The 14,287-nt window shown below is 39.4% G+C and overlaps 1 protein-coding gene across 4 annotated transcripts in view; it reads left to right on the top strand.

Moving 5' to 3' along the window:
- Positions 1–14,287, top strand: part of LOC145346479 (sperm-associated antigen 1-like) — a 114,494-nt gene that overhangs the window by 13,914 nt on the left and 86,293 nt on the right. For all 4 annotated transcript variants that reach the window (XM_080193792.1, XM_080193794.1, XM_080193793.1 and 1 more), the window contains 4 exons: positions 2,057–2,127; positions 4,309–4,421; positions 5,431–5,536; positions 9,264–9,394. In XM_080193792.1, the coding sequence (XP_080049918.1) occupies positions 2,057–2,127; positions 4,309–4,421; positions 5,431–5,536; positions 9,264–9,394 (421 nt within the window). The remainder of the gene's footprint in view (positions 1–2,056; positions 2,128–4,308; positions 4,422–5,430; positions 5,537–9,263; positions 9,395–14,287) is intronic.

Consider the following 14,287-nt stretch of genomic DNA (forward strand, 5'->3'; position numbering starts at 1 on the left):
AAAATGATCCCTGGTGCTTCACAGGAGCTACTGTCAAACAAAATATGACACAAAAGTAACCTCACATTCTGCCAAAAGAAGGACAAGCAAAAAGAAGTCCTACTAATAGACCATTTGATTAGAACATATATAAATATAAAATAACTTGATGTCTTCCTGGAATCCTCTTTGTATATTTAGGACATGGTGTTTTCTCACCCTTTGTACCAGTGGGATCCCCTGTTCCTGCTGAAGGCAAATCCCCATGGCGGATTCCCTGATGACTAAGTGGGTGAGCTGTGCAAAACACCATGGAGGTCGGCAGGATGTGCAGGTTAGGTGGATTGGCCATACTAAATTGTCCCTTAGTGTCCCAAGATGTGTAGGTTTGACGGACTGGCTTTGGGAAATGTGTGTGGTTACTCATAGGGATAGAATGGGGTAAGAGGGCCTGGGTAAGATGTTCTACGATAGAGTTGGTGCAGACTCGATGGGCCGAACGACCTCTTCTGCACAGTGAAGATTCTATGAGGATCGGAAGATCCTGTCAACTGCTAATAGTGAATTCCGTCCGCTGTCAGAAAAAATGCTTGGGGAAGATGTGGAAAATGATTCTGATTGATTTGATGGGTTCTTGTGCATGAGTCGCAAAAACCCAGCCTGCAGGTGCAGCAGGTGGTCAGGAAGGCGAATGGGATGCTGGCCTTCATCGCGAGGGGGATTGAATATAAAAGTAGGGAGGTCTTGCTGCAGCTGTATAGGGCATTGGTGAGGCCGCAGCTGGAGTACTGTGTGCAGTTTTGGGCGCCGTACTTAGGCAAGGATATTTTGGCCTTGGAGGGAGTGCAGAGGAGGCTTACTAGGATGATGCCGGAGTTGAGGGGGTTGAGCTATGAGGAGAGGCTGAATAAATTAGGCTTGTACTCGTTAGAGTTTAGAAGAATGAGGGGAGATCTCATTGAGACGTATAAGATGATGAATGGGGTGGATAGGATAGAGGTGGAGAGACTCTTCCCGCTCAGAAAGGATAGTAGGACTAGGGGGCACAGCCTCAAGATAAAGGGGGGGCGGTGTAGAACGGAGTTGAGGAGGAACTTCTTCACTCAAAGAGTGGTGAATCTCTGGAATTCTCTGCCCGTTGAAGTGGTGGAGGCTACCTCGCTAAATATTTTTAAGATGCGGGTTGATGGGTTTTTGATAAGCGAGGGGATTAAGGGTTATGGGGAGAGGGCGGGAATGTGGAACTGAGCCACAACAGATCAGCCATGATCTTATTGAATGGCGGGGCAGGCTCGAAGGGCTAGTTGGCCTACTCCTGCTCCTATTTCTTATGTTCTATCAGAAACTCGGTTGATTAAAGATTTTGCAAAATCAACATTCAGAATTAATTCATGTTTTGTTTGTGCAATTCAGAAGGAAAACATATATCAGAAATATATTCTGGGTATTAACAAGCAAACAAAAATAGTTCTTAAGTTGATGGATATTATTTTTGGATGCATCCAGATTGTACATGGAGATATTATGTCGGAAGTTTTCCATTTAGTTTGAGGGAGGAAAATTCCATAACCAGCACAAGAACACGATAACGTAGCAAGTTGGAATTAACTTGAAAGAAGAAAAAGTGCCAGGTTTAACTAAGTAATTGAACCATTGTAGATGTGGAACTATGTAGATGACAGATGGCATAAACACAGTTTTGTAATTGAAATTTTCCCTTGAAAGTACTTATGAATCATCTCTTAATTGAGTAAATACACTTTCTACAACCTAGTAGAGAGGCATAGAGATCCCGGTCTTAACCCTAGCTACTGATGTTAGTTGATCTAAGTTAGGGCTGGGTACTGTATTTGGATTCTGTGTCTCTGGGCTAGGAAGCAAAGGAAAAACTCCTTCCTCCACCACTCTTCCCTACCCATATTCTATCCAATAGGCCATGCTAGACAGTGGACATATCCCAGCATTAATAGTGCATTCAGTTACCAATCCCAAGCATCTATAAATGGTTTAGCTGGACTTTAGTAAAACAATAGTTTTTTTGTTTATATATTTGAAAGTTGTATTGTTTATTTCACAGAATAGCTTTGATGAAAAAATGTCAACAGAAAAGAAAAGAGTTATCCCCAGAGATTACAGAGAATGGGATAAGTATGTTCATTAAGAATATCCATTTAATAACTAGCCTTAATGAAAGATTGTCATTGGCAACAAATATCATTGAACATATTCTAAGGAATTTGTAAAATTATACATTGTAATTTCCAGAGCATTTATTTGTGAGATGACAATAACTTTAACTTGGCTCAGCATGTCCAACATACCTGCACCAGTTACTTTTGTTAGGATCCCCATAAAGAATGATGGTTTTTAAAAGGAAGATTGAATTCCTTGTGACCAACCTAAAAGGCACAGGGTTTCACATTTTAAGACTTTTACTGTAACACACAATTTAAAAGCGTCATTGATTAACATAACTTCAGTAAGCAATTTATACTCTAATCTAGAGAAAAGATCCCCCAGTTAAATTTAAAACAACCAAAAATCCCCCACCATGTTTATAGTTTTCTCTGCTCCTTAAGTGGACACTATGTTCTTCCAGAACCAGTCCAATGTGATTCTTAGCTTCTGATAATTTGCTTTCTTCTTCTTTTCTCTTTTCAGCCAGGTCGCTGATATTCTCTGAGCAGATTTTCATGATGAAGGACAAATTGGAGAATCATTCCTCTAGTTAGTGCTAGGTGAATCTTCTGGTTTTGTTAAATCCTCATGAATCCAATCTCTTTGATCCAAGTTTGAAAATCCCATGTTCTTTTGTGGTGAACACACTCACACACACAGTCATCCTTGTAAACTGACATTGTGAAATTCAGTGATATTTTAAGAAAATACCCTGTAAATCGATCCCGCAGTGGCTTCCTTTGCACTGTTCCCCACTCAAAGCCAATTTCTAGGACAACATGACTCATGATGTAGATCTTGCATCCAAATAGATATGATAATTAACTATCCATTAAACTTCCAGCTTCATTCTATATTGAAACTAAATAGACAGTTTAAAATATAACTGTTTTCAAAACCTACCATTCCTAACAGTTTTCTGGAAATTTTTGTTACAGAGCGTGGGTAGGAAAACTTTCCAATTTGCCGGACCCACTGCAGTAGAAAGGCCTCTGAATAGTGTGGTTTTCATTGAAGAGGGTTGTTTAGAGACTCCACCTGAATTCTCTGGGATTTTTATTAAAGGTTGTTAGGCCCTTTAGCTCTCACCACCCCCCCGCCTGCCTCACATCCCCACCTGATTCTATGCCAACTCATATACTCATGTCAACACACCCAACCCTGAGGCCCATTGTAGCACCCATGCCAACTCATGGCCCTTCCAGGCCCATCCACCTAGTATAGTATGTACATAACCAATGAGCCATAAGGTAACAATGGCATACGTGGAACTGCTCAGAAGAAAAAAACACAAGTCTTTTTTACAATCTTGTGAAAAAAATGATCCTGAGAAGGCAATTATAATTTTAGGAGCAGAGGCTTTGAACAATTCACACTGTTGCGCAAATAAACATGCTATATTGACAAAAGAGATCACAGAAAAACGTCATTCAAACAAAGTAAGCATTCCTCTCCAATCATCAAAATATCTCCCACCCCATCCCAACTTTGAGTCTGGGTTCTTAGCCAAGTATGCTTTGAAGTGATTCAAACTCCTTACTAAAATTGCAATGCCGAATCTCTTGCCATGAGTCCTTGAGAAGTTGTCCCAACTCTATGAAAATTGTGGGTGCAGGGAGATGCACACCCTATGATGGAACCAGCCAGTTCAGAAGTGCAGAGTGTGGGCTTTGTACCCATACCTTTGACCTGCTGCCATCTTGCAATGGCTCCTGAATGATTACAACTTAATGAAAATTTGTGTCCAGTAGTTCATCATTTTCAGCACTGATGCTTTGGACATTGTTTCTAGGCATGAGCACTTGCCCCTCCTTCTCAGTGAAACAACTGAGGCTCCTTTTAATCTTTTAACATTCCAAAGAACCCAGGCAGAATTCAGGACAGATCACATGACTCCTTCCATGCCTCCATTTTACCCTAAATTAAAGAGACAATCTGAAAACACTGCAATCGTATAAAACCTTGCATTTGTAACACGATCAATAATTTTACAACTTTGTGTATTTTGAAATCGGGCAAAGTAAATTATTGACTTATAAGTATTATAGTGCGTGATAGAATTTTAAATGGTTCTCTCATGGTTCTGTTTTCTGAAAAAAAATTATGCCAAAGCTAAATGAAAATTTATAATGCTCTTAATTTTGATTCCAGATTTGATGTGGAAAAAGAGTGTGCCAAAATTGATGAAGGGAAGCAAAAAAACAATTCCAAAACTATCGTCAATGATAGTTTTTCTGCAATAGGGAAGAAAATTGACACAACAGGTAATTATGGTTCAGCCACAGACAAACATTTCTTTGCTGGTCTATGAAGTTAAAATTCTTGTATTGCTTATCTTTGCCCTCATCATCAAAGAAATATTGAGGCTGTATAGAGTCTAGAGCTGTGAGTGGCGAAAAGAGATTTGACGCACAGGTATGCTGCAGGATGGAAGGGAGAATGTAATGCAGAACCACCTGTCATTACATTGTGAAGGCAAAACTTGATAGTTTTTTCATTCCAAAGTTCCAATTGACGCAGAACCAATTGAATTCAAATTTAAGGGATTTTGACATCCTCAAGCCACTCAGATTACAGGGATATTGTGACGTAATTCTAGGTTTTTAAACCTGGAAAAGGGGAGATGACAGAGCAACCTTGCACCTCTAGACTGAAAGAGGGAGTGGCAGTCTCTCATGAAAAGCTGCAGTAAAATTTAGCTTAATCAAATTACCATCTAAATAGAAAAAGAAACCAACTCAGAAAATATTCCAGCCCAAAGCATCAAATTGACACTATTCTTCCCTGAATCTGGCTAAGTTAGGGGATCCATTCGTAGACACGCAGGGTAGAATAGGTGTAGGGTGATGCGGCGGCGCGGGCTCGTTGGGCCGAAGGGCCTGTTTCCCATGCTGGGTTGTTCTTTGTTCTTTGTTCTTAAGAAAGTTCATACTTCCAACAGACACTTGGTGTTATATTATTGGAGAGTGACTGTATTCTGTAATGAGTTATTTCATTATTCCTGAATGAGTCTTGTAATTGGAACAACGTTCTATTAGGGAGTTTATTCAGTTTATTAATTGTTTTAATAAGGTTGTGACCTGTTAGTTGCTCATGATAGAGAGTGGCAGAAAATATCTGCTTTAATTTACCAAAACCAATAGCTTCCTACTATCTCGCGCATACTTAAGATTACAAGGTGAGGTGTATTCCTTTGGGGTGGGGTGGGTCCAAATTCACACAAAGGGAAACATCATCTCAGTGTCATGCCAGGGTGTAATATTTGTTTCTCAGGCATGACTGACCAAGAAAAGATGGTTTTAGCTGATCGGGAAAAAGACAAGGGAAACGAAGCTTTCCGAGCTGGTGACCACAAGGAAGCTGTGATTTACTACACCAGGTACTTTGTGTACTTTTGACATATTTGAAAGAATGATTTTCATTTATCTGGTTCCTCATTATATCTTTCAGAAATGTCTCAGAGCAAATGACATACAATAAATTACTTTGAATTGCAGTAACTGTTGTTACATTAAGTAATATAACATCAATCTTGTACACAGGAAACTCTTAAACAACTTTTAAATGTTTTCTGGGCAATAGATTGGCCTTATAGGCCTGATTTTCCATTTGTACTATATTGATGGTGGAGCTGTCAACATTTGCAGGAGTAGACATTTGACTGCCACAAAACTGCTGTGCCATTCATTAAGATCATAGCTGATCTTATCATGGCCTCACCTCCACTTTCCTGCATGTCCCCCATAACATCTAGCTCCCTTGCAGATTAAAAATTGATTTAAGCCAGTCTTGAATCTGTCAAATACTTCATTATTTCTTTTTAAATTTCTTGATGATTTGATGATGTAATTTCACTTCACTGTCATGTTTTAATTGAAAATCACTGAATTGATGTAATCTTCCAGTAGCCACATTATAATTCTGCTGTAAAAACCCTTGAAAATATTACGTCTTGTCAAATAAGGTGAAGCCTTGTCTATAACAGTGTACTAAATCATAACTAATGCTAACTAACCTTTCTGGCCCTGAAAAAATAATTTTATATATGTGGAATGTCAAATTTTGCCATTCCATGGTAAAACTTCCAAGATTCTTAAATGAATAAAGTTTGTTATGATATGAGCTTCAATCGTAATATCATGCGCATGTCCTGACCTTTAATTCACTTTATGTAAAATTATAAAAAGTAAATGACAAGCTCCACTTGTAACTTCCAGATTTGCTATCTGTGAGAACTTCTCAATTTGGCCATTGGAAAACATCATCTGATACTTGATGGCATAACTTTTGCAAGAAAACGTCCAATAGCTGGTATCAGAATAGAGACAGCATCAGGAAAGAGGAAATAATAAAAACCCTGAATTTGGTAGGAGTATGTCATGAGTTCTTTGAGCCTACTGATATTTTACCTCAAATCCACCTTTTCACACTAATCCATGCACCTCCACTTCCTTAGCATCCAAAAATACATTGATCTCTTGAGTATACTGATTTTTAAAGAAACAAGACTGACCATACACAGCTCACTTGGGTAAAGAGTTCTCCCCCAAACATTTACAATACTCTGAATGAAAACATTTCTCTTAATCCTAAATTGTGGATTCCTTACGTGAGAGTGTGATCCCTAGTTCTAGTGTCTCTAGCTAGAGGTACAGATCTCAACATCTGTCCTGTCAGGCCTCTTAAGAATTTTAAGTATCAATGAGATCACATCTCATATTTTTAAACCCCAGAGATTATAGGGATAGTCTACTTAATCTCAGCCCACAGGACAGCCTTCTTGTCCCAGGAATCAGTCCAATAAACCTATTTTGCACTCCCTGTAAAGCAAGTACTGTGCATTCTTCCTTGGATTAGAGGCTAAAACTATTCACGGTTCTCTGGATGTGCACTCACCAAGACCCTATATCATTGCAGTAAGACTTTATTACTCTTCTATTCCAAATCCTTTTATGAGAAAGGCCAACGTATCATTTGTTTTCCTAATTGCTTGCTGTATCTGTCTGTCAGCCTAGTATTATTGATGTACAAGGACACCAAGGTCCCTCTCAATTCCAGTATTCCAAGTCTCGCCTTTCTGTTTTTCCTATCAGAAAGGATGACTTCACATTATCTGTACTAATATCCATCCTCCTGTATTCTTGCCCAATTGCTTAGCCGACCGAAATTCTTTTGAAGGCTCTTTGCATCCTCCTTACTACATACACTCCCGGCTAACTTTGTATCAGCAGTAAAACATGGACACATTACACTCAATCCCCTCATCTAACTTATTGATATAGATTGTCAATAGCTGAGTCTAGATCCTTGTTGTATCTGGATAGTTACAGCCAGCCAACTTATAAATGATTGATGACTAGTTCTTTGTGGGTGGCTTTCTTTGAGGTCAGTGTAGAGCAACTTCACTTTGCTGCTGATAGTAAAATCTAGGCCATACACTGTGCATAACATTCACATATTAAGTTCAGTCAAAGCAAGATAATGGTTTCATGATTTTCTAAAAAGTAGATTAGTTAAGTAAAATGATATCCACAGGATTTGAAATCTCTTATTGCAATATAATGGTGTAAACACCTTCACTCTTTAAAAAGATAAAAAATAGTAACATGCTTGTGCTTAGTTCAGATTATGTGTTTCAAAAGCTTCTGTTGATCGTTATAATGTGTAGTTTCACACAACATTGGCACATTTCTTGCCACAATGGTTAGCACTGTTGCCTTGCAGTGCGAGGGACATGGGTTCAATTCCAGCCTTGAGTGACTGTCTGTGCAGAGTTTGCACATTCTCCTCATGTCTGCATGGGTTTCCTCCGGGTGCTCCAGTTTTTCCTGCACTCCAAAGATGTGTGGGTAGGTTGACTGGCCATGCTAAATCACCTCTTAGTTCCAGGTGGATTAACAGGGGATAGAACTTGGGTGGAATAATTGTCGGTGCAGGCTCGATGGGCCAAGTGGCTTCCTTCTGCACTGTAGGGATTCCCATGATTCTAGGAAAGTAAGTAAGTTGCCTGTACTAAATTGAATTATTCAGCCCACTTACTAGACTTTAGAAGATCCGCATAATAGTTTTGTATAGTGATGACCTTTCTTCAGTTGAGGCATTTTCATAATGATATTTTTGTAGAAGTAGATATGAAATCACTAAATGCACTCGGAATGTTGCACAGTAGGCAGGGGGTGATTTTTCATTTACTGAGGGACAAGCGCAAGAAGAGGACTTGACCTTCAAAAGTGCCTGGTTACAGATGAGTGGATAATTGACTTCTTACCATTGGATTACATAAACCCACTGCATATCAAATGATTCAACCTTCTTGCCAGTTTGAAACCTATTGTATTGTGTGGGCTTTGGGCTTAATGGCAACAATTCCTAAATGTCTGCAACTAGATTGTTTTGGAATGTACCTTGCAATTTGGGTTAAGATCAACACTTTGTAAAAGTTCTCTCCTCATGAAGGAGAAAGATTTCTTTAGGTTATTCAACTTGTCCTAATGAATGACAGTATTGGAGGCAAAATGGTGAAAGTCAGAAATACAATTTGATCTTATTTTTTAAGTTTTTCAATTCAGTGTATAATTTTTCCAAGATTTAAACATAACCATCATCCTTTAATGAAATTATCTTCAAATTTCATGTCCAGTATTCCTGTGGGATGCGTTTCTAAAAATGCATCAGCAGCTTTCCCTTAATCTGTTCAGTCACTTCTTCAAAGTAACTACAAAAATTATCAAATATGACTTTGTTTGTAAAGCCACTGAGATTGAAATGGACAAGGGTTAACTTTGTGTGCCGAGTTTAGTTTGTATCTATCACACAAATATGGCAACTTCGCCCCAATTGGTACATTTCACAGCAGCAAGATGCCGTTTCCTCAGAGCTAATGGCAGCATTGCACTTGGATAGCAACTTTGAATTTCCACTTGTTTCCTGAAGCTGCTGTTGTGTTTGCATGCCATTTACTTCACTATTGCGTTGACAAATTAAGGTGGAAGTAATATTTCTGTTATATTATTCTGAAGTAAAAGAGTACTCTTTTACTTCTAGAAGGTGTGTACTCATCTGTTACTTTATTTCTTTTTCTCCCTCTGACTCTTCCCTCAACCCAGAAGTATATCAGTGATACCAAATGTGACTGCATTTAACAACAGAGCACAAGCAGAAATTAAGCTTCAGAACTGGCAGAAGGCTCTTCATGATGTTGAAAAAGTGTTGGAATTGGATCCTGGCAATTTGAAAGGTAAGTGGTTATATAATGATGTAATGCTGATGTACTGACAGTTTTATTCATCCAAAAGTTCAACAGACTACTACAGAGTACCTTCACTTTGCTGGCAGAGATGTGGTAGTTCTGCTGAGCACCAATGAGTAACCTTGGGGCATAGATTTTCATCACTTCCACTGTTAAAGGATACCCTTATGTGACATTTTGAAACATCAATACTGTAAAGTTGTGCTAACCTCTTCAATTGCTTCTTCTAACTTGTACATATTTTTCATTGTTTTTCCATTCTATTCTTGCTTTCCTAGCTTTTTTATTCTGTCCTCTGCCTTTAGCTTCATTGTAAGGATTTATTAAGACAATTGACTGAAAGCTTGGTATAGGAGGAACGAGAGATAGCGAAGAGTTGACTTTTACAGGAGCATATTGCAGAATGGATTGTCTCAATCTTGGTGAATGCATAGGTGTTGGAGGTGAGGATGAAGGGAGCAAGGAATAAGGATCTAAGACACAGGTTATGATGATGGAGAAAAGAAGCTAGGGATCATTTTTGCATTCCAATAATACTGAAATAAAATGTTAGACTCATTAATATTGATCGTGAAACTAGTAAATTGTCATAAACACCCATTTGTTTCACCAACGTCCTCTTAGGTGAGTAAATCTGTCCTCCTCACCCAGTGCAGTCTACATGCCACTCTGGATCCAAAGCAATATGGTTTAGTCTTAACTGGTCTCTGAAATGCCCTGGCAAACCATGCAGTTGTATGAAACCATTACAGAAAAAAATTGAATAAGAATAAAACTGAATGAGCCATCCCGCACTAACCTAGCACCAGAAACAAGAAACGTGACTCTGACCATTCAATCCCACAAAGTCCTGCAGAAGCAGCATGTTATAGATAGAGCTAAGCAAGCCAACAACCAACAGGCCAGTTAAAGCTTTGCAATCGTGCCACATCAATTTGTGAATAGTGATGAGCAAATAAAACAACAATCCGGAGGAGGAAGCTCCAAAAACATTGCCACTCTTCATGATGGGAAACACCAGTACATCAGTTCAACACACAAGGCTGCAGCAATCTTCAGCCAGAAACGTTGGGTGGATGATCCATCCCAGCCTGTTTCTAAGAACCCCACCATCATAAATGCCAGTCTTAAGACAATTCGATTTGCCCTACCTGATATCAATAAATGGCTGAAGATACTGGGTACCGCAAAGGGTATTATAACATGTCGGTGGTGGTATTGAAGACCCTTGCTTCAGCACTAGCAGCATACTTAGTCCAGGTTGCTCCAGTATATTTAGAATATTGACACCCATGCGACATTGTGAAAAATTGCCCAGCTATGTCCAGTCCAACAGGACAAATCCAATCCAACCAATAAGATAACTATGGAGAATGATAGGTCTGTCCCAAAAGTTAATATTCTAAATTGGGGCAAGGACAATTTTGATGGTATCAGGCAGGAACTTTCAAAAGTTAACTGGGGGAGTCTGTGGGAAGGAAAAGGATCGCCTGGTAAGTGGCATGCTTTTGAAAGTGTGTTAGCCAGGGTTCAGGGTAAACAAATACCTCTGAGAATGAAGGACAAGGTTGGAAGAAGTTGGGAACCCTGGGTGACTCGGGATATTGAAGCCCTGGTCAAGAAGAAGAAAGAAGCACATGATATGCACAGGCAACTGGGATCAAGTGAATCTGTTGAAGAGTATAGGGGGTGTAGGAATAGAGTTAAGAGAGAAATCAGGAGGGCAAAAAGGGGACATGAAATTGTTTTGGCAGATAAGGCAAAGGAGAATCCAAAGAGCTTCTACAAATACATAAAGGGCAAAAGAATAACAAGGGAGAGAGTGGGGCATCTTAAGGATCAACAAGATAATCTGTGTGCGGGTCCACAAGAGATGGGTGAGATCTTAAATCTTATCAATATTTACTCTGAGAAAAGCATGGATGTTAGGGAACTTGGGGAATTAAATATTGATGTTTTGAGGAGTGTACATATTACAGAGAAGGAGGTGCTGGAATTCTTAAAGCACATCAAGATAGATAAATCTGCGGGGCCTGATGAGGTCCAAAGATGTGCAAGTTAGGTTGGTGGAGATTAATTTAGACAAATGCGAGGTAATGCATTTTGGTAGATTGAACCAGGGCAGGACTTACTCGGTTAATCGTAGGGCTCTGGGGAGAGTTACAGAACAAAGAGAACTAGGGTACATGTTCATAGCTCCTTGAAAACAGAGTCACAGGTGGACAGATTGGTGAAGAAGGCATTCGGCATGCTTGGTTTCATCGGTGAGAACATTGAATACAGGAGTTGGGACATCTTGTTGAAGTTGTACAAAACATTGGTAAGGCCACATTTGGAGTATTGTGTGCAATTCTGGTCACCCTTTTATAGAAAGGATATTACTAAACTCGAAAATTGCAGAAAAGATTTACTAGGATGCCACCGGGACTGTTGGATTGAGTTATAAGGAGAGGCTGAATCGACTGGGACTTTTTTCTCTGGAACGTAGGAGGCTGAGGGGTGACTTAGAGATCTATAAAACAATGAGGGGTATAGACAAGGTAGATAGTCAATATCTTTTCCCAAAGGTAGGGGAGTCTAAAACTAGAGGGAATAGGTTTAAGATGAGAGGGGAGAGGTACAAAAGTGTCAAGAGGGGCAATGTTTTCACACTGAGGGTGGTGAGTGTCTGGAACGAGCTGCTAGATGTAGTAATAGAGGTGGGTATTATTCTTTCTTTTAAAAAGCATTTAGATACTTACTTGGGTACAATGGATATAAAGGGATATGGGCCAAATGCAGGCAATTGGGATTAGTTTACGGGTTTTTAAAAAAAAAAGAGCGGCATGGACAAGTTGGACCAAAGGGCCTGTTTCCATGTTGTAAACCTCTATGACTCTAATTACCATCCCATTTGTCTACACTTGAATATCAGGAAAGTGATGGAAGGTGCCATTGGTGCTGCTATTAAGCACTCCTTACGCGGCAACAACCTGTTTACTCTTACTCAGAATGGGTTCTGCCAGGGTGACTCACCTCCAGACCTCATTACGGTTCTTGATCAAACATGGACAAAATGGCTGAATTGCATAGATGAGGTGAGAATGATGTCCTTTGACATCAAAAGAGCATTTGAACTGTGTGTGGCATCAAGGAACCCTTGCAAAACTGGGGTTGTACCTAGAACAAAGGAGAACGGTTATGGTTGTTGCAGATCAATTATTTCAGTTATAAGACATCATTGCAGGTATTCCTCCGGGTAGTATCCTTGGCCCAATCATTTTCAGCTGCTTTATTAATTACCTTCCCCCAATATGAGATCAGAAGTGAGAATGTTTGCTGATGATTGCACAGTGTTTAGCATAATTTGCAGATACTGAAGCAGCCTTCACCCATGCTCTGACCTGGACAACATTCATGCTTGGATTGATAGCAAATAACATTGCCTGGTATTTGTGTGGCAATGATCGTATTCAACAAGATATCTAACAGTCTCTCCTTGACATTCAGTAATATGAATGCCCCATCATCAACATCCTGGAAGTCACCATTGCCCAGAAACTTACCCAGATCAGCTATATAAATGCTGTGCCTTTAAAGGCAGCTCAGAAATGGAAATTCTATGGCAAGTAACTCATCTCTTGACTTGCAATAATCTGTCCAGTATGTACAATTGTCACAATCCCTGTGGAGACCAATAAATTTTCTTTAAAAATTGAATTTCCAGTTAAAAGCTGAAAGAATAACAGAACAAGTATTTCACATTTTAAAAAGTTTACTGTAATAAACAGACTAAAATCTCTGGCTTAATACAATCCTTGTAGACAATCTAAACCACAGAACAGAATTCCCCTTTTTATCTTTTGCTGAAAAAACAAGCTGGACAGGTATATGTTACACTGTCCTTTAAGTAGACATTCTGTTCTCCCCAAATCAGTTCAAATGTTTCTGATCTCTCAAGGGCTTGCTTCTGTACTTTTCCTTTCTTAGCTTGGTAATTTCTAACCCCAGAACTGTCCTACACCATGAGAGTATTATTAGAGATCCCTTTTCTGGCACAAGCTAGGCAAATCTTCCTGCTCTGCATGAATTTGGTCTTTTCAATCTGGGTGTGAAATTCCACCTGTTTTCTTGCTCAGTCAACCATCGAGACGTGCCACCTCGAGCTGCTCTTTCTCATTCTCCCGGACCCTGGAAAAATCCCACCTATTTGTGATAATCAGTGATATTTTAGAAATCCTTCTCTTCAGGCAGACTCTTCAGAACAGGTGACATGACCACCTTCATTTTACCTTTAAACCGAAGAGACAGTTCCAAAACATGACAGTCTCACAACTGTAACAAGAAGCAGGAGAGTGGATTGTGATGGAATACTCTTCACTTGTCTGGATAAGTGCTGCTGCAAAAACAATAAAGAAACTCATCTTACAAGACAAAGCAGTGTGCTTGAATGGTAACACACCCACCATCTCAAATATTAATTCTCTTCACTGCTGGTAAACTGTGGCAGCATATTACCTTGAAAAACAAGGGCAGCAGTTGCAAGTCTGTGCCTCCATGTTCTAGATTCTCCAGGCAGATGAAAAACCTTTCATTGTCTTTCTTATCAGAGCCTTAATCTTGTCATCTTAAATCAACTCAATTCTTCTAGGTGCACAATGGAGAGGTACAATTTACTTATCCATTCATCATAGGAGAATCCTCTTATCCAGGGAACCAATATGGTGAACTTCAGCTGGATTGTCTTCAAGGCAAATATATCTTTCCTTTGATATGGAAATTAAAACTGCACACAGTATTCTAGATGTGGCCTCACCATGCTCTGCACAGTTGGAAAAAGCTCCTTGTTCTTGCACTCTCCCTTTACAATAAAGGCTAACATGCAATTTGTATTTCCAATTA

This window comes from Carcharhinus amblyrhynchos, chromosome 8 (genome assembly GCF_965287045.1).
Source record: "Carcharhinus amblyrhynchos chromosome 8, sCarAmb.v2.hapA, whole genome shotgun sequence".
NCBI classification, from domain to species: domain Eukaryota; kingdom Metazoa; phylum Chordata; class Chondrichthyes; order Carcharhiniformes; family Carcharhinidae; genus Carcharhinus; species Carcharhinus amblyrhynchos.